The sequence below is a fragment of the Podarcis erhardii genome (genome assembly GCF_964252035.2).
Source record: "Podarcis erhardii genome assembly, chromosome: 10".
Classification (NCBI taxonomy): Eukaryota; Metazoa; Chordata; class Lepidosauria; order Squamata; family Lacertidae; genus Podarcis; species Podarcis erhardii.
Window position 1 is genome coordinate 8,320,776 of NC_138500.1, and position 19,695 is coordinate 8,340,470.

At 44.7% G+C, this 19,695-nt stretch overlaps 1 protein-coding gene across 4 annotated transcripts in view; it reads left to right on the forward strand.

Moving 5' to 3' along the window:
• PLXNA4 (plexin A4) overlaps nucleotides 1–3,285 on the forward strand; it is a 621,967-nt gene extending 618,682 nt beyond the window's left edge. For all 4 annotated transcript variants that reach the window (XM_081879604.1, XM_081879605.1, XM_081879606.1 and 1 more), the window contains 2 exons: nucleotides 527–677; nucleotides 1,517–3,285. In XM_081879604.1, coding sequence (XP_081735730.1) covers nucleotides 527–677; nucleotides 1,517–1,612 — 247 coding nt within the window. In that variant the 3' untranslated portion in view covers nucleotides 1,613–3,285. The remainder of the gene's footprint in view (nucleotides 1–526; nucleotides 678–1,516) is intronic.
• The last annotated feature ends 16,410 nt before the right edge of the window (nucleotides 3,286–19,695 follow it).

The window sequence follows — 19,695 nt, forward strand, 5'->3', positions numbered from 1 at the left end:
AAAGGAATGCAAATTCAGTACAGTCGTACATTGGTTATCGAACACCTTGGTGCTCGTACGTTTTTGCTCCTGAACGCGGAAAACCCAAAAGTAGGTGTTCCGGGTTTCAAACGTTTTTGGGAATCCAAACATCCAATGCGGTTTCTGCTCAAGTGCAGGAAGCTCCTGCAGCCAATAGGAAGCCGCACCTCAGTTTTCGAACGGTTTTGGGAGTCGAACGGACTTCCAGAACGGATTATATTCAAGAACCAAGGTACGAGTGTATAGTAAGCAATTCCCCTCTAGTGGCAGCCACTGAAAACAATTCTTCACTAAAGCAAGGTGTTTTTTAAAGCCTTTTCAAAACAAGAAGGTCTGTAGAGCGCACCTGAAAAGGGGGTTTGGCAGATCTCCCTGGGGAATGAGTTCCACGGTCATGGGGCCAGCGCTAAGAAGGCCCCGTCTCTAGTTCTTGCCAATTGGAACTGGCTTGTTGGTAGAACTCTCTCCCGCACAACACTTAAAGGGCCTCTTTGATCCCCACCAGGTACTACTCAGATATCGGCAAGATGCCAGCTATCAGTGACCAGGACATGAACGCCTACCTGGCTGAGCAATCCCGCATGCACATGAATGAATTCAACACAATGAGCTCACTTTCAGAGATCTACTCCTACGTGGGCAAGTACAACGAAGAGGTGAGATGGGCTGGGGACAGGGAGGAGAAGCACCCGATCACGGCTGCCACGAGGGGCGGAAGGATCTGTCAATTTTGGTTCTAATTTTTACTATTATTATTTTACAATTCTTCCTTTGCATGTCTGGACCCCTTGGCAAGTCTGGTGATGGATTAAGCTGGATTAGGCTTTCCTTGGCCAACAATGAACTGAGCAATTGTCACCTCTGGGCACTTCCTGGAGTCCCTATTTTTCAAGGGCAAAATAGTGTTGGAATGGAGGAAACTGGCAAAGGAGTTGATTTTATATGATTGTTAAAGCTAGGTAGGGACGCGGGTGGTGCTGTGGGTTAAACCACAGAGCCTAGGACTTGCCGATCAGAAGGTCGGCGGTTCGAATCTCCTCAACGGGGTGAGCTCCCGTTGCTCGCTCCCTGCTCCTGCCAACCTAGCAGTTCAAAAGCACGTCAAAGTGCAAGTAGATAAATAGGTACCGCTCCGGCAGGAAAGTAAACGGCGTTTCCTTGCACTGCTCTGGTTCGCCAGAAGCGGCTTAGTCATTGCTGCCCACATGACCTGGAAGCTGTACGCCGGCTCCCTCGGCCAATAAAGCGAGATGAGCACCGCAACCCCAGAGTCGGCCACGACTGGACCTAATGGTCAGGGGTCCCCTTTACCTTTACCTAAAGCCAAGTAACTTCCCTGAGCTACCAAGTCGAAAGGATACACTTATGCATAATATTTGTAACATTTAACAACTTTAAAGATGTGCCCCCCGCCCGTAATTTCCGTAACACGTTTGACATGACCAGCTTCAACCATTAAGACGTCTCTCTTCTGCCTCTCTTCCTTCTTCCACAGATCCTTGGAGCCCTTGATCAAGATGACCAGGCCGGGAAGCAAAAGCTGGCCTACAAACTTGAACAAGTTATAACCCTCATGAGCATAGACAGCTGAGAACTGCCCTACCAGGGGACTCCCTGGGAGGGATTTGAAACAAACATACAAACAAAACCAAGCCGTGCCTCAGTCAAAAACATCCTCTTTACCAAGTGCAAGTTTCTGATTGGCCGTCGAGCGGAGTCACCGGAAACAGCTCTCGACTCCTCTAAGGCTCGCCCGCCAAATCTATGGACGCCAAGCAACTAGGCCTCAAGGACTTGAGGGACGTCACCGCAGACGGATCCCTTAGTGCGGGGACCATACAGGTGGAGCTCCCTCGTCCACAGATTCCCCCCCCCCTTCTGCCTTCTCCCTGGAGCATATCGTCATATCATCCGTTAACTAACAGAGCGGACCGCCCTGGTTCGCCTCTGTCAATGCTGCTTTTACTGGCTCCCTGCGGGCTCGGAACCGTGGAGCGGGAAACTAAACTCAGTGTTATTTCGAAGCTGCGCCAAGGCAGGACTTTCACACTCTTGCCTCTGGAGACCCCGGCAGAGTGAGAACGAACTTGGTTTTTCCCTCCCACTCAGCAGTGCTGCCGTACCCCAGTCTTCATCCTATGGGGAGGACCCCAGTGACTTTTACCCCACTCCTTGGGACTGGCATGGCAGAGGGGTCCCTGTGCCCTGTGAGCTAACCGTGTTGTCAGCTGCTCTTCTGGGATTGGGTGGAGAAGGAAGGAAAACCACCTATTCCCCACTCCACAATTTTCATGCATTCATCTACTTTTTGTTTTTATGGGTCATCCTCATTTTCAACCTGTGCCCCACTGACTGTGAAACTAAAAGGCAGCCACATACAAGCACACACCTTTGTTTCCCTGAAACTGTACCTGTCTCTTCTCTTTTTGCTTCAGATGCATCTCAGTGGGGGCATTTATATCCCTTTCCTAAACCAGTGCGGCTTCACGTTGTGCAGTGAGGCATTCTCGCCGTTGCAACCGGAAGCAGTCCCCTCCCTTTTTTGTACGATCCCAGGCTGCAACTTTCTGTATCTTTCTGGCTAACCATCCCAAACAATAGAGCACAAAAGAAATAACAAGAAGCCTTTGATCAAGACACAGCACAGAGTTAAACCCAGAAATAAGTACCAGCATTATGGAGAAGACAAGAGGTTGCACCCCAGGACTGGGGTAGGGTTGGGTAAGAAAAGAGACCCCCCCCCCTCCTAAGCCCATTTCTTTTTTCTTTAGTAGTAGCAACAGACCGAATGGATGTTCAAAAACAGGAGGGAGTGTTTATCATTGGTAGGGATAATTGGCTGGGGCAGTGTAGCTTGTGCAATGCTTTTGCCTGCAAAATTGCAATTGGGACTGGATTGATTCGGCATGATGTTCTTCTTTGGTCTGATGCATTCATGTAATCATGTAAACACATTCCAACCAGAGCAAAGCAATTTTGCATTGCATTTAGTTTAATGACAGAATTCAGCCATGCTATCTTGTTGAAATCAATGAGACTCAAAGGCTTCCCTCCTGACTGGGCCATGTCCCAGATTTGGAAAGCAGGAGCTAAATGCTGGTCCAGAGCTTTTTGCACACTTAAACACAGCCCCTCACACATTTCCAAAGTACAGAATCAAAACGCACACTTTTGGCGTTGGCATCTGCCTGCTGAAGCTTGATGGATCCAATCCACTGTACTGGAGACCATTGAAATAAATAAATAGGCTTCAGCTTTCTTTAAGTCTGCGCTGAGTCATCACAACACATATTTAGCATCAATTTTGGGTCTTTCTCCAGTGCTCTTTGGAGAGTAGAAAAAGAAACCCGAGTTTCGTTGATGAAATTTGCATCCCGTCAAAATTAGCATCTATTGTTAAACTCAACAGTGTTTGAGTTTCCAATCTGAATGAATTTCCATTTTGGCACCGACACAAATTCGTTTTGCCTGAAATAAGAGGTGAGCAAAATATAAGCAGAAGCCACCTGTGTCACCGTGACATGGAGAGCTGCCTTATAGCAGGTCAGACTGTTTATCCTCATGTTGTTTACCCTGATCTGCAGCAGCTCGCTGGCGTTTCAGACAAGAGAGAGGCTTTTCCCCTCCCCTGCTGCTCACTTGGGTTTGTTTTCCAGCTGCACATGTCAGGAATTGAACTTGCAGCCTTCTGCATGCAAAGCATGCCAGTGTGGTGTAGTGGTTAAGAGCGGTAGTCTCCTAATCTGGGGAACCGGGTTCGCGTCTCCGCTCCTCCACATGCAGCTGCTGGGTGACCTTGGGCCAGTCACACTTCTGTGAAGTCTCTCAGCCCCACTCACCTCACAGAGTGTTTGTTGTGGGGGAGGAAGGGAAAGGAGAATGTTAGCCGCTTTGAGACTCCTTAAAGGGAGTGAAAGGCGGGATATCAAATCCAAACTCTTCTTCTTCTTCTTCTTCTACCCTGAAGTCTAGATTCCGCAATGGCAGTTAAGAGTCACTCTGCAACACCAGACATTGACACTACCTTCCTGGAGTAAATAGTTTGCCATGTAGGCAGTCTTGTACCAATGCTCAAAAGCACCATATAGCAAAAGGCGTTAATTCCATTAGCGCATTTAAAGGCTCAGCAACAAGCCCAGCAAGGTGTAATTCCCAAACTCCTGGGCTATGGGCAATAATGACACGGTTCACTTCAGCACTCCTCTGCCTTCTTCCAGGGCTGCCCAACCTCACTGTGATATCAGAGCTGGTCGTTCATCAGCCGGTCATTCGGAGGCGAGGCAGGCAGAGAGGTCAGAGGTTAAGGATGGGAGTGTAGGACCAGGACAAGCTGCAGAAGCACTTGATCTTCTTTCTCCTATTTTTCACTGTGAAATAACCGTGCATTGGGTCACTTGGCCGTCAATATGACACAGATCCTACCCATCACAACTGTGCTGTGAACATGTTTGCGAGGATTAAAGGGAGATCAAAAAGTCCCATTCCCACCCTGTGCAAACACGGAGCTTAGGGGGGATTTTTTTAACCTGCCCCAGAGGTCATTTGTTTGCATGCACGCCTCCATTCATTCCATCTCCATTTCTTTTGGCCTTGAGTCAGCTAACATTGGTGTGCAGTACAGGATTAACCGCTAGGCTATGTCAGCTTAAAATATGCCGTTCCCAGGCATATGGGCAAACGGCTTCTGTTATATCTACGTATCTGAGAGTGCCTCTGGACGGCGAATGCCTCCATCCTGCTTCTTTAGAAATCCCCATCCTTTACATTTCCCTTATCCCACGACAGGTGTGACCCTGTCCTTCTTAGTGCAGGAATTTAAGTTACGGGCTGATACTGGTCGGAGGAGCAGAATCATGGAGCCTGGTACATTGCATTGGGCAAAAGTGGGACCTCCGCAATTGCTTCTGCAGGGTTGTGCGGATACAGGAGAAGAGCAGGGTTCACGGGACCAGAATCCAGACGTTGCTCATTTCCGCAATATCTAGAGGGTGGAGAAGTCTTGATTTACCATCACAGAATTCACACTTTATGCTCGTTCTCCTGGATCGCCGACGGACGGAAATGGCGAACGGATGGAAAGCTCTGGGTAGGAGAGACATAAAGTTTGTTTCGAATACAGAAAACGCTTTTAGACGTGGAAGAAACCAAAGGTTTTTGACAAGCGAAGTGCCACAGGTGACTAAGGTGGGAGATGGCCCCCCACATGGCTTTCTCCGATTCTAAAATGAAAGCAAAGCTGGCGGGAGAGATTCCCAGAGCATGTTTGGGTCCTGGTTTGTTTGCACACACAAGGAAGGAGAAGGTGGGTTGGGTACATCCGAGGGGGAGGAGATATTGGGGTGGGGAAAACAAGACCACATGATTTTGCACAGCTGATGAGAAAACAGGAAGGAACTGAGACTCCGCATGCTCCTGGTTTAAAAGGTTTTTTAAAAAAACGTCGATGGTTTTGTTTTTTAACATTTTTTTGCTAGCACAGACTCGATCAGGTTTTCGTTTCAAACTTGAGCACCTCAAAGGAATGAACAGAACGTATCAAAATAACTTGTCAGAAACAGGAAGCAGTGTGTGAACGTCCGCACCCCTAGCCCCCCACCCCATCGATTTCCTCTTTTCTCAGACCTAGGCGTTTAAAACAAATCTCTATTTTGGTTCTTTTTTTATTTTTGTATCTCAGAATTCATATTTGTTGTTTCTTAGTTGATTTCTTTCTTTTCTTTTCTTTTCAACCTTGGAATTGTGCCACAATTGTGATGTGAATGTGTGAGCTCTTTTCCCACCAGGCGCCTCTGTCTGAGGTCATGGCTTCTAATTCCCCTCTTCATTTTCTGTTTATGTGTATGTAACCTACAAATGAAGGAAGCAGAAGGAAGAATGCATTATTCTTTGATTACAAGGATGGGCAGATATCAATACCCAATACAGTGGTACCTCTGGTTGCGAAACAGGATCTGTGCTGGAGCCCTGTTCGCAACATGAAAAGAACACAACCCACAGCAGCACGTCTGTGCACGCGCAGGTTGTGATTCGCCGCTTCTGCGCATGCACGTGACATCATTTTGCATGTCTGCGCATGCGCGAGGGGCAAAACCCGGAAGTAACCCTTTCCAGTACTTCCGGGTCGCCGCGGGACGCAATCTGAAAAAACGTAACATGAAGCAAACGTAACATGAGGTATGACTGTAGTAACAATTCAGAACCCAAGTATGGGCTAATCTTCCATTTTAAACACTCAGCTTTCAAATGCAATTTCCCCCAATTTGGTCAATTTACTGAGTGTTGCATTACTTTGTCTCAATCCCCTTTCCCCCTTGATTCCTGACCAAATCGCCTTGTCCCAAATAATTATAAAAGTCCCGCAGCGCCTTGAGGATGAATAAACATATCACAGCATGAATTATATGAAGCTCAAGCCTACTTTGTCAGATAATAAAATAATAATAATAATAATTTATTATTATTTATACCCCGCCTATCTGGCTGAATTTCCCCAGCCACTCTGGGCGGCTTCCAACAGAACACCAAAATACAATAACCTATTAAACATTAAAAGCTTCCCTAAACAGGGCTACCTTCAGATGTCTTCTAAACATTTGGTAGTTATTTTTCTCTTTGACATCTGGTGGGAGGGCGTTCCACAGGGCGGGCGCCACTACTAAGAAGGCCCTCTGCCTGGTTCCCTGTAACTTGGCTTTCCACAGTGAGGGAACCGCCAGAAGACCCTCACAGCTGGACCTCAGATGCAATTGTCCCATTTGGGGTGGGAGAAGGGGGCAAATTGAGAGATCCCAATGATAAGCTGTCACACTACCTGTTTAGTATTTAGCAAAATCTTGCACTAAAGTGGAGCTACTATCTGAAACAATGATGCTTTGTTTTAAGGCTCGCCCTAGATCTTTTTCTGCACTGCATGATCTGAGGGGTGCATGGTGTGTCCCATCCCCACTCCAATATTTCAGAAGTTCCTGGGGTGCAGCTGCGAGCTCTACGTGACCCCTTATTTTGCCTGTGGACTCTGGAACCTTGATATATTGTCCCTCAAGTAAGAGACTAGAGTCAGGTGAACCCTGTTTGGTGCACTTCTCAGACCTACGTTGCATCACAGTTGCATAACCCTTCTTGTGACATCTAAACAGCTAGCCGAGCCCTGGGTTATTGTCACCAAACAGATACAAAAAGAGTTTTCCAGCACCAAATCCAGCCGTTGTTCCTGCATGACAAGCGAGGGAACAAGAAGGGGAGAATGGGCTGTTCCTGTCCCCTTTATATTTTCACTTCCTTCATTTGAGGTCTTTAAATGGAGGCTGGAGGGCCACCCGTCAGAGATACCCACCCTGTGGGGCGTCGATCGCCCTTGGATCAATTCCATGATGCTAGGAGGTGCCTCCACATGCTGCAGAGAGCAGCGATTATGTACATATCAGGCTGTGTCCACGCACATAGTGTCCACGCACATATAAAAACCATCTTCCTATCCTAGCAGTGAAATGCTGGTTCAACGTTCGAGGGGAAAGCCTGGAAGAGCTTCAGAGCTGCTGGTTTTCCATTAAGCAAGACCAAAGTCCTGCCTGATTCACTCTATTGGTCGGGAAATCTTGGGGCGACTTAATCATTCAGAGCAACAGGACACCTCAGCTGCTTTTAACCACATATTGTTGTAGACATATCCTCCATTCCCACCTGGCTTCCACTTTGAACAGATGAATCTGGGCATATCCTTAAAAGACAGTGTTACAAGAAGATACAAAATCAGGAAGGGGGAAAAAATGCTTTGTTGATGTTTGCTGCTGCAGCTGCTGTTTTCCATTCTTTTTCGTTTGTTTGTTTGTTTGTTTGTTTGTTTCATTTCCCCCCGTTTTATTTCATAAGGGACCCCAGTTTCAAAAGCAAAAAGGACTTGTGGAAACGACAACTGCTTAAAATGGAACCCTGTTGTTACTTGGTAAAGCCTCTGTACCTTTGTTATACTTAATTGTATACCTGTGTATGTAAATATAAGGCATTCCTATTTTGCAGTCCAGAACAAAAAAAATAAAAAATAAAACTATTTGTAATATAGAATAAAGTTTATTAAAAAAAAATATGTGAAAAGAAGCAATAATTTTGTGATGGCTCGGCTGATTGTGTGTGAGTGGCGGGGAGAAGCTTTTTCGCACAAACAGTTTCTCCTCGACAGCTTTAGGAAAAGTGTGACCCAATTTGCCAGGATGTTCTCCTGCGCAAATTCAGCTTGAAAAGATGGGAGCTCCACAAAGCACGGGTCTAAAATACTGGGAGCTGCAGTATCTGGAAGTGTCAAAGGTTCCTCATTGCTGTGCTACAAAATGAAGGGAAGGACTGACTGAGCATATGAGACGAGAAGCTTGTACCCTAACTGTTAAGTTGTGGGCGAACATATCAGATGACACAGTGATTCTTCCAAAGCAGCTCTTTATTTGTAAGCTGGAACAGAACTGAACTGAGGAGCTCCGTCAGCCTGCTTATATAGAGCTCCACTAGAATGCAACAGTAACCATTTTCTGTAACTAGCCAATCACTGAACGTCACTTTCGATCCTTCATTTGCATAACTATCTACAGTATCCCCCTGCTGGCCCAGGGTGAGAACTTCAGTACATAACACTAACTAAAACTGCCATTGAGGATTTGATGCTACAAAATTTGGCAAAACGCATAGACGTATCTCGATTTCGTCCATCAGAAATAACGTCTGGGCAGACTTTCCAAAAGCTGGTTAAAATGTCCAGGAAAACCTAGACATATATCAGAAGTGTTTTTTTTTGTGTGTGTGTGTTTATTAAATAATAGCTCAAAAACTTCTTTTTCTTTTTGGTGATTTTGCAGAAAAGCTTTGCCCCCCTCCCCAAAAAAAACCCCTCAACTTTTCCTAACTGCATAGCTGTCAACTTTTCCCTTTTCTTGAGAGGAATCCTATTCAGAATAAGGGAATTTCCCTTTTTAAAAAGGGAAACGTTGACAGCTATGCCTAACTGAGCATTTCCCCTTATTTTCATCCCCAGACCAACTGCAGTTTGTTAACCTATGCCCTCAATCACAAATTATTTTTTTATTTATTCCTTCATTCATTCTCCACATTTGACCCTGACTGGGATTCAAGGTGGCTTACAGCTAAAAATAAATAAATAAGACCAGCTAAAAACATAGGGGGAAAGCAATAACTTAAAAAAAAACAAACCCAACCATTAAACAGGGATAAAATTATAAGCACTCAGGCACATATACCGTACAGGTAATTACAGTAAAAACAGCACAGCACCAGCCCTTCCACTAAAAGCAGTCTGCTCCCGAAAGCCTTTAAGAAAGTATTCACCTTCTGGCAGAATGACGAGGAGGGAGCCCATCTAACTTTGCAAACACACGTGAACACATTCATTCGTTTATTGCATTTATAGCCCACCGAAATTGGCCGCCTCGCCCATCCCTACACAAAGCCTTTGCTCCCTATAATGAAAGTATTGTGTGTATGTGTGTGTGTGTTTACAAAAGGCCACAAAGGTTTGCATTAGAAACAATACAAGCTTGACCACCTTTTCTTCTGTTTTATTGTTATCTGCCAACTTTGTGGTGGTGCTTCCATTCACAGTTTGGTTTTTTTAAAAACTATGAAGAGGAAAAGAATCCAAGAGCCTTTAATCTCATTTTTCCAGATGTTTTGCCTCATCAGGTTTAATTTACTGTGCCGTCATTTTGCCGGCCCTGCAATTTCATTCCTTTTTCTCCGCCTGTCCCAGAGATCTTTAACGGGAGATTTGTAACGTGTGGAGTGAAAGCGTAACCTACCACAATGGTTATTGTTAAGTCGTTTTCCAGAAAGGAAAAGAGAAACTGGGAGGGAGGGATGTGTTCTGCAAATTGTGGAGGAAACCCTGATCAAAATACTGTAGCGCACATTCAGAATCAGGTGGATTTAATTTAGGACCAGGGTGGGGGCAAACTCTGGCTAAGGATGACAGAAAGGAATTCAACTCAGCTCTCATTCGAAGGTGAATCTAATCCACCCTTTTGGAAATAATACATCAGCGAAAGCACAACCATCCTTCGCACCAGTATCTTCACAGGGACGTTAAAAAACAAATCACAACTGAATTGAGGTGGTGCTGCAAGGAATATTTCTCTCAGTGTTCTAAGGGATCTTACAGAGCTTTCTGTGTGCAGCAGATTTGATCTTTTATCGTTATCTGTACACACACACACACACACACACACACACACACACGATCCAAAAGAAATCCAGGATATTGGTCTATGTTTATTTTTTAAAAATAATATTTATTAAGAGTTTAAAGATTACAAAAAGAAAGAAAAAGAATTAAACAAATCAATATAATAAAATACAAAAACAGAAAACGAAAACACTACATGAAACATTGAATTAACAAAACAAAACAAAAACAATTAAAGACACTTCCAATATTTTCAATCTTAACTTTCATTCACTTGTTTCATTGACTTCCTCACGCCTCCCTTTTTGTATTCCACTTCAATTAACTGTTTCAGCAATTCCTTTCCATCTTCATCTATTTTCTGTCCTGTAATTAATCTTAACATATTCTAACCTTGTTTTTTTCCCTTTAATACATTAACAATCTATCTGTACCTAGTTCCTTATAACATTTCTGCCAAAGCCATATAACTTCATTCCACCATTTTTCTATAGCTCATTAATTTTACAATATTTCTGTAAATAATCTTTAATTTTTTTCCAATCTTCTTCCACCGACTCAAAAGAAATCCAGGATATTGGTCTAGATTACCCTTTCCTTCTCTACAATTCTATGAAGCTGTGCAAAGCAGCTGGGGCTATAAGCAGGGAGCTGCCTATTTAAAAACAGGTAGATCAGTAACATTTTCTACTCATCAGCTACATTCCGATACTGATAATATATATGTGTCTTCTGTGTGACAGCCCTTGAGATATTTGAAGATGGCTACCATATCTCCTCTCAGTCTCATCTTTTCCAGGCATACCCAGCTTCTTCAACTGTTCCTCATCAAGCATGGTTTCCAGACCCTTCATCATCTTGGTCTCCTTCCTCTGCACACCTTCCAGCTTGCCAATATCCTTAAATTGTGGTGCCCAGAACTGGACACAGCTTATTACTGTAATAAACAAAAATCTGCCCTTTTCCCCTTATGGGGTATCCAAGAGCCCATATATAGTCCTTACATAGGTTGCAACCAGAGGCCAACCAGAGAATATTGAGAAGCAAAACAGCTAGTAAGCCTAATCTTTATTGATCTGTTGCAACATGGTGCCCCCTTCACACACAGAAGGAGGAGGAGGACCCAGAACAAAGGTGTGTCTGCCCTTATATAGACATTTTAAATTGCCTGCCTTGGAGTCCTAGACTACCTCCAGAAACACCATACCTACATCACAGAAAGGGCGGGCTAAAGCAGAAACCTGAGTGGATTGTTTACCTCATAATCTGAGTGGGTTGTTTACCTCCTGTCTGGCAAGTTACCTGTTAATGCTTACCTGATTGGATACCCTAGGGAGCCTGGCCAGTCTTTTGTAATGACAAATACTTAGTTCCTAAGCCAAGTCACAGGCTCACCCTATTCATACACAGACATACCCTTAAGACAGGATTTGTGAAGGAAAAGACAATGGGGAGGCTTTTCCATTTGACTTTGCAGAGAAAACACCTGGTCAGTTTGGGAGTCAAAATGGCTTCATGGCTGCTCTCCTGTGCAGCTTCAGACATGTGGTTTATATATTTATGTACGCGTTTGCTTGGTACATTTATGAACCTTTATTATATACATAAGACCTTAATTTTTTTTATTTCATTACTTTTTTCCACTGGACCCACTTTTTAAAACAACTGGGGAGACCCTAACTGCACCCTTGCTTTGCACAGCCCTTTTACTCTGGTGGTACCACCAGCTCCAGAGGAAACGGACACTTCATCCAAGGACTTGATGTGTGCCTGGCTTAGAAGCCTCTTGAACCACAGGACCAAAGGATCTGTGGTCAGTTTCATGAAGTGACCCCAGATCCTTTTGCCTTGTGGAATAGTTTCGGAGCCGGCCCTCCCACCAACACCCCTGGATGCCTTGCGATTAAACCTAGAGGCTGCTGCAATGCAGGGAACAGATTGTATTAAAGATAAACAGATGTCGGCAGATAGAGGAGCCAAAGGATTCTGAGCACAGCCTCGTCTTATCTTGGAGAGCATTCAATGGATGGCTTTAAACCCAGAGTTCAAACAGCAGTCAGAGGCCTGCTGTATCTCATACTGCAATGTTTATAAGGCACTGCTTTGGGAGGTCTTGAGCCCCTTAAAACAGACGAATAAGAGGGTTAGTGGTTTGAAGGCAATGGCAGAGATGGGTTTCTGTTTGCTTCTCCTAGCTGCAGAGCAGTCGACTCTGTTCCTCAGACCACCGCCATTTTTTAATGGTCAGTGATGGAATTAGGCATATGTGGGAACCGTCTCCATGATCTCCACAGACAGGGAGTCTTGTGCCTTTAAAAGAAAAAGTCCTCATGTGCACTGATCGCAGGCAACAGAGAGAAAATGGCACAAACTGAAAACTGAGGCACAGCAGATACCTGCTGTTGTTGTTGTTTAGTCCTTTAGTTGTGTCCGACTCTTCGTGACCACATGGACCAGAGCACGCCAGGCACTCCTGTCTTCCACTGCCTCCCACAGTTTGGTCAAACTCATGCTGGTAGCTTCAAGAAAACTGTCCATCTGGTCCTCTGCCACCCCCTTCTCCTTGCGCCCTCCATCTTTCCCAACATCAGGGTCTTTTCCAGGGAGTCTTCTCTTCTCAAGAGGTGGCCAAAATATTGGAGCCTCAGCTTCAGGATCTGTCCTTCCAGTGAGCACTCAGGGCTGATTTCCTTCAGAATGGAGAGGTTTGATCTTCTTGCACTCCACAGGATTCTCAAGAGTCTTCTCCAACACCATAATTCAAAAGCATCCATTCTTCGGCGATCAGCCTTCTTTATGGTCCAGCTTTCACTTCCATACATCTCTACTGGGAAAACCATAGCTTTTACTAGGTACCTGCTAGTTCCAAAATAAATTACGTAAGAGCAAACAAAATTTTTAAAAAATCCAGTAACACCTTAGAGACCAACTAATTTTGTTATTGGTATGAGCTTTCGTGTGCATGCACACTTCTTCAAATACACTTCTTCTGTAAGAGCAGTGGAAGAGAATCTCAGGCAAAGCCAATCCACTGAGGAATCTTTCTTATTTATTTATTTATTTATTTATTTATTTATTTATTTATTTATTTATTTCCTGCCATTATACTCCACCTCTTTCTCCAAGGAGCGCAAAGTAGTGTGCATGGTTCTCCCTGTGGGAATGTTCCGGGTGGCAGGAGAGTCTAGATTGTTTATTAATACCCTTCCTAACTTGTGCTAGCAAGTTCCTTTACTTAGCAGAGTCCATTCCCCTTTACACAGCAGAAAACTAGTTGCAAACTCGTCTGAGTTTCTTAAGACAATACGCAGTTCAATCTGGCTTGTCCAGATTAAAATGTGTTCTAATATTTTCCTGGTAAGACCCCTTGAATCACTGCTAAAAGAATAAAGACACCACAGTCTTATTCATAAGTAACAAAAAGAAAGTTTACTCACAATCAGGCAGAGCACAGTGTGATCCCTGAAGGTAGGCTTAAGGCTTAAAGTTAAAAGCATATACAGTGGTACCTCGGGTTACATATGCTTCAGGTTACATACGCTTCAGGTTACAGACTCCGCTAACCCAGAAATAGTGCTTCAGGTTAAGAACTTAGCTTCAGGATGAGAACAGAAATTGTGCTCCGGCGGCGCAGCGGCAGCAGGAGGCCCCATTAGCTAAAGTGGTGCTTCAGGTTAAGAACAGTTTCAGGTTAAGTACGGACCTCCGGAACGAATTAAGTACTTAACCCGAGGTACCACTATACAAATGGGTTTACCCCATATGTGGGTTGACCTAGTGACTGCAATTAGCAGTCCGGGAAGTTCGCAGGATGAAAGGAAGATGGAAAAGAGAGAGAGAGGCAGCATGCCTTGACCTTTTACCAGGTCTGGAAAGGTCACGCCCACCCACTAGTCACATGCAAGGAAGGATGCTCCAGCCCAGGAGGAACAGGAAGTTTTGACTGGCTGGACCAACATCCCCTTGCATGTCCCCTCTAGGAAAACAAGGAATGTTGTATTTGACTGCTCCCAGTGGACTACATCCCACACTCCCTGTTATGTACTAAGCTTGGATCCTAGAACAATAGGCAAGTAGGATCCTAGAATGCAACAACTGATTGGCTTGCAGGAGAAGACCAATCAGGCTCCAGGAGGGAAGCAGAATCAGCCAATCAGACGGGACTCATTGTGTAAATAATATATATAAAAGCCTGAGGTTTGGGGGGCAATTCAATCACTGTTTTACGAGCTGCAATAAAGAGCATGAAATCACTACAGGACTCTGTGTATATTTCACTCCCGTCTCCTAATTTAATGCCCACAACAATCCTGCTAGGGAGGTCAGGCTGAGAGGCAATGACTGGCCCAAAATCACCCAGTGAGCTTCATGACCAAGTGGGGATTTGACTAGAGTGTCTGAGTCTGACACTCTAACTCAGTGGTCAGCAAACTTTTTCAGCAGGGGGGCCAGTCCACTGTCCCTCAGACCTTGTGGGGGGCCGGACAATATTTTTTTGGGGGGGAAATGAACAAATTCCTATGCTCCACAAATAACCCAGAGATGCATTTTAAATACAGTGGTACCTCAGGTTAAGTACTTAATTCGTTCCAGAGGTCCGTTCTTAATCTGAAACTGTTCTTAACCTGAAGCACCACTTTGGCTAATGGGGCCTCCCACTGCTACCGCGCCACCAGAGCACGATTTCTGTTCTCATCCTGAAGCAAAGTTCCTAACCTGAGGTACTATTTCTGGGTTAGCGGAATCTGTAACCTGAAGCGTATGTAACCTGAAGTGTATGTAACATGAGGTACCTCTGTAAAAGGGCACATTCTACACATGTAAAAACACCAGGCAGGCCCCACAAATAACCCAGAGATGCATTTTGAAGAAAAGGACACATTCTATTCATGTAAAAACACGCTGATTCTTGAACCATCCGCAGGCTAGATTTAGAAGGCGATTGGGCCGGATCCAGCCCCCGGACCTTAGTTTGCCTACCCATGCTCTAACCCCTACACCACACTACCTCTCATTACCAAATGGAGTGAATAGCACTTTTCACCCCTTGCCCGGGACTGAACAACATTCCAAATGCAGTCATACCATACATTTGTACAATAGTTTTATTTTTGATCCCCTTTCCTAACCATCCCTAACTTTGAGTTTGCCTTTCCGACAGCTGCCATACACAGGGTTGGCATAATTGCCAGTCTTCTGCACGACAATCCCAAGATCTCGTTTACCTAGTAAAAGGCACATGACCAAGACATTCTGCGCTATGATATGTTGGCCATTGCTCTAGTAGATAACAGAACAAAGGGGTCTGGAAGTTGATCTGGGATTAAGTTAAATTAAGCTAGAAGGGGCTTGGGAATAAATAGGAACCCTTAGGCTCATGTTGCAAGAAGCGAAAGACCTGTTTCTTTTTCCCCTGGACTTCATTAGCATCACTGTTTCCTAGCAACGACTTGCACTCTCAAAAAGATTAGCTAGATATGTGCGGATGAAAACTTGCTCTCTGCGGAGAAAGGGAGGAACCTGAAAGGTGAGTTTTCCACCTAGGTTTCTCTGCCATCTGCCAATCCTTTGTGATACAGTGGTACCTTGGTTCTCAAACTTCATCAGTTCCAGAAGTCCATTCCAAAACCAAAGCGCTCCAAAACCAATGCATGCTTTCCCACAGAAAGTAATGCAAAACAAATTAATCCGTTCCACACTTTTGAAAACAACCCCTAAAACAGCAATTTTACATGAATTTTACCATCTAACGAGAAGACCATTGATCCATAAAATGAAAGCAATAATCAATGAACAATACAATAAATAACATAATGTATAAAATAAATAAGACAGTATTGTAGAGAAAAATGAGGGGGGAAATTTTTCTTCCCTGCACTGATGATAGTCATTGTTTGGAAGGGGGGCTTTTATCCATTTCTGCAGTCACACAATCAATCAGTAGCTGAACTGGGTTCCACACAGTCAAAAAAACAAATTATCCGAAAAAGCCTCAAAAGCAAAAACACAAAATAAATAGAAAAAACAAAAGAGGCAAACTTAATCCATTCCGGAAGTCCATTTGACTTTCAAAATGTTTGAAAACTAAGGCACAGCTTCTGATTGGTGCAGGTGCCCCAGAAACAATAGCCGACAGCCTCACTGGATGTTTGGCTTCGGAAAAACGTTTGAAAACCGGAACACTTATTTCCGGGTTTTTGGACTTTGAGAATCAAAGCGTTTAAGAACCAAGGCATTTGAGGGCCGGGGTACCACTGTATAAGGACATCGGCCTGCTTTATACGGAGTTCCACTGGTCTATCTAGACCAGGAACATCTACTTTGGCTGGCAGGAGATCTCCAGGGTCTCCATCTCCAGGGTCTTCAGGGCTTGCCGAGGACATTTTGCTGCCTAGAGCAAAGGACAAGATGCATGCCCTCCAACATGCTGAGCCCCCAAACAGGGACACACATCTTCCCATTGTGTTATTGCATGAGAAGCACTTTTTCAGGGAGGTAAAAAGCTAAAGGAACCCCTGACCATTAGGTCCAGTCGTGACCGACTCTGGAGTTGCGGCGCTCATCTCGCTTTATTGGCTGAGGGAGCTTCCGGGTCATGTGGCCAGCATGACTAAGCCGCTTCTGGTGAACCAGAGTAGCGCACGGAAACACTGTTTACCTTCCGACCAGAGTGGTACCTATTTATCTATTTTGAACTGCTAGGTTGGCAGGAGCAGGGACTGAGCAATGGGAGCTCACCCCGTCGCGGTGATTCAAACTGCTGACCTTCTGATCGGCCAGTCCTAGGCTCTGTGGTTTAACCCACAATGCCACCCGCGTCCCTTTTTTCAGGGAAGGTTCTCATGCAAAATCATGCGAGAATCACTGCTCCCAAAATGACCACCGTGACCTCGTGGAGGGGGTGGGATGGGATATCCTGTTTTTTCTGGGACACTTGCCGGATAGGCATGATGTTTCGTCCCCCACCCCTGATGCACCCATCCTTTCATGCACAGAAGCCAACAAGCTTCTGGATTGTTGAATCCTTTCTTCAAGAGGACGCAGGAAGTGCCTCTTACCGATTCAGCCCATGGATCAATCTAGCTCACTATGGTCCACAGTGACTGAAGAAGAGTTTGGACTTGAAATCCCGCCTTTCACTCCCCTTAAGGAGTCTCAAAGCGGCCAACATTCTCCTTTCCCTTCCTCCCCCACAACAAACACTCTGTGAGGTGAGTGAGGCTGAGAGACTTCAGAGAAGTGTGACTAGCCCAAGGTCACCCAGCAGCTGCATGTGGAGGAGCGGAGACGCGAACCTGGTTCACCAGATTACGAGTCCGCCACTCTTAACCACTACACCACACTGGTGGTAGATCTTTAGGGTTTCAGGCCAGAAGTCTTTCCCAGACTTAGGTAGAGATTCCCAAAGGCATCTGATTGGCCATTCTGAGGACAAGATGCTAGACTGGATGGTTCACATAGCTGTAGGCACTTCGAGGGTTTATTTAAATTAAAGCAATGCCAACATCTAATAAATCAAATCACACTTCACGTTCGGATGTAACACTTCAGACTGCAGGTTAGGACTTACATACAAGAAAGCTCAATTTATTTATTTTTTAAAAAAATAAGACCCTCACATTCTGGCCCTTCCTAAACCACAATTCCCCCTCCATATGAAAATAAAATTTGGATTACTACTACTTCCTTGTGACCACCTAAAAATCAAAATAGATGGATTGATGAATATTAGAGCATTAATTTCCTGTGTGCTCATCGGTGCAATCTGTCCTGAAAAATGTTACTGGAGGAAGGGGCACCCGATGAGTGGAATGAGCTCATCAGATAGCGTTAATGATGGTGTTAATGAGGTATGGAGATCCCTGATTTATACTAAGCTGTTCAAATAACAAATGTCAACCAGATTTTCAGATGTCCCAAGAAAAAGATCACATACACAAGCCAAATTCCCTTGTCTCCTTCCCACTATTTCCCCCTACCCTTTAACTCCTGTATGACTTCCTGTGAAGGTTTTGTTCATGCATTCGTATATTGAAAAGTGTTGCGCTTTTAATCATGCCTCATATTACCCTTCAATTTATATTATTTATTGTTTCTTCTTCTTCTTTGTGTCTTACTCTGTGCACTTGTAATTTTGTGCTCTTTATTTTTTAGTTAATCATCATCATCCCAATGTATTGCCATCAATTACAAACCAAATGTAGCAGTGGATGGTGTGGTGTTGCAGATAAAAGGAGTGCATAACAGGAGGGAGCGATAGCTATCAACAGGCTCGTCTTCTATTCTATTCTATTCTATTCTATTCTATTCTATTCTATTCTATTCTGTGGCTTTCCAGAGCCCAGGGTTTCTGCTTCATCAAACTAATCCGCCCAAAGGCAGGTGAGATCAGTGTGGATTAGAAGAGTTACAGCAAATATATTTTCCTCCCCTTCCCCTGCCTATGAAGAGTCATCAAGGCAAAACGTCTTTGACTGCTTTTAACACAAAGAATCCTGCATGCAATTAGCTAGCTATTACTGGGGACTTTTCAAGGATCTGATTTATGGATTGCCTCTCTATAAATATCCCTGCAGATTTCTTTTCGCTGTTTGCTGCTTCAGAATGTGTGGTAGAAACATTCTGAGATGTGACTTCAGCAAATTCCTTAAGAGAGGGAACTGGTTTTGGGGTATGAAGTCATCTAGTCGACTCTCCTGTACCCACCAATCCACCCATTCAAAGTAGCGTAGAAACATAGAAGCAGCTCTACAATTCTATGATTCTTTTGCCAAGGCCAAGGTTTGATGTGTGTTACTGTCCATTAACATTCACAAAGGACGAGTTTTGTTTAAGTTTAAAAACATTGGCCAACTTAAGATGTACACAAATTAATGATGATGATGATGATGATTTATTTATTCCCCACCCACCTGGCTGGGTTTCCCCAGCCACTCTGGGCAGCTTCCTGCAAACATTAAAAGCTTCCCTACACAAGGCTGCCTTCAGATGTCTTCTAAAAGTCTGGTAGTTGTTTTTCTCTTTGACATCTGGTGGGAGGGCGTTCCACGGGGCAGGTGCCACTACCGAGAAGGCCCTCTGCCTGGTTCCCTGTAACTTCGCTTCTCGCAGTGAGGGAACCGCCAGAAGGCTGTTGGCACTGAACTTCAGTGTCTGGGCTGAACAATGGGGGTGGAGACGCTCCTTCAGGTATACTGGTCCAGGGCCATTTAGGGCTTTAAAGGTCAGCACCAACACTTTGAATTGTGCCCAGAAACGTACTTGATTGATTGACTGATTGATTGGTCGTATTTATACCCCACCTTTCCCTCCAAGGAGCTCAAGGTGGGTATACTTGCTCCTCTCTCTCCTTCCTCAGTTAATCTTCACAACAACCCTGGGAGGTAGGTTAGGCTGAGAGATAGTGACCGGCTCCCAAGGTCACACAGTTAGCTTCACAGCCGAGAGGGAAATTGAATCCCGGCATTCCAACACTCTAACCGCCACACTGC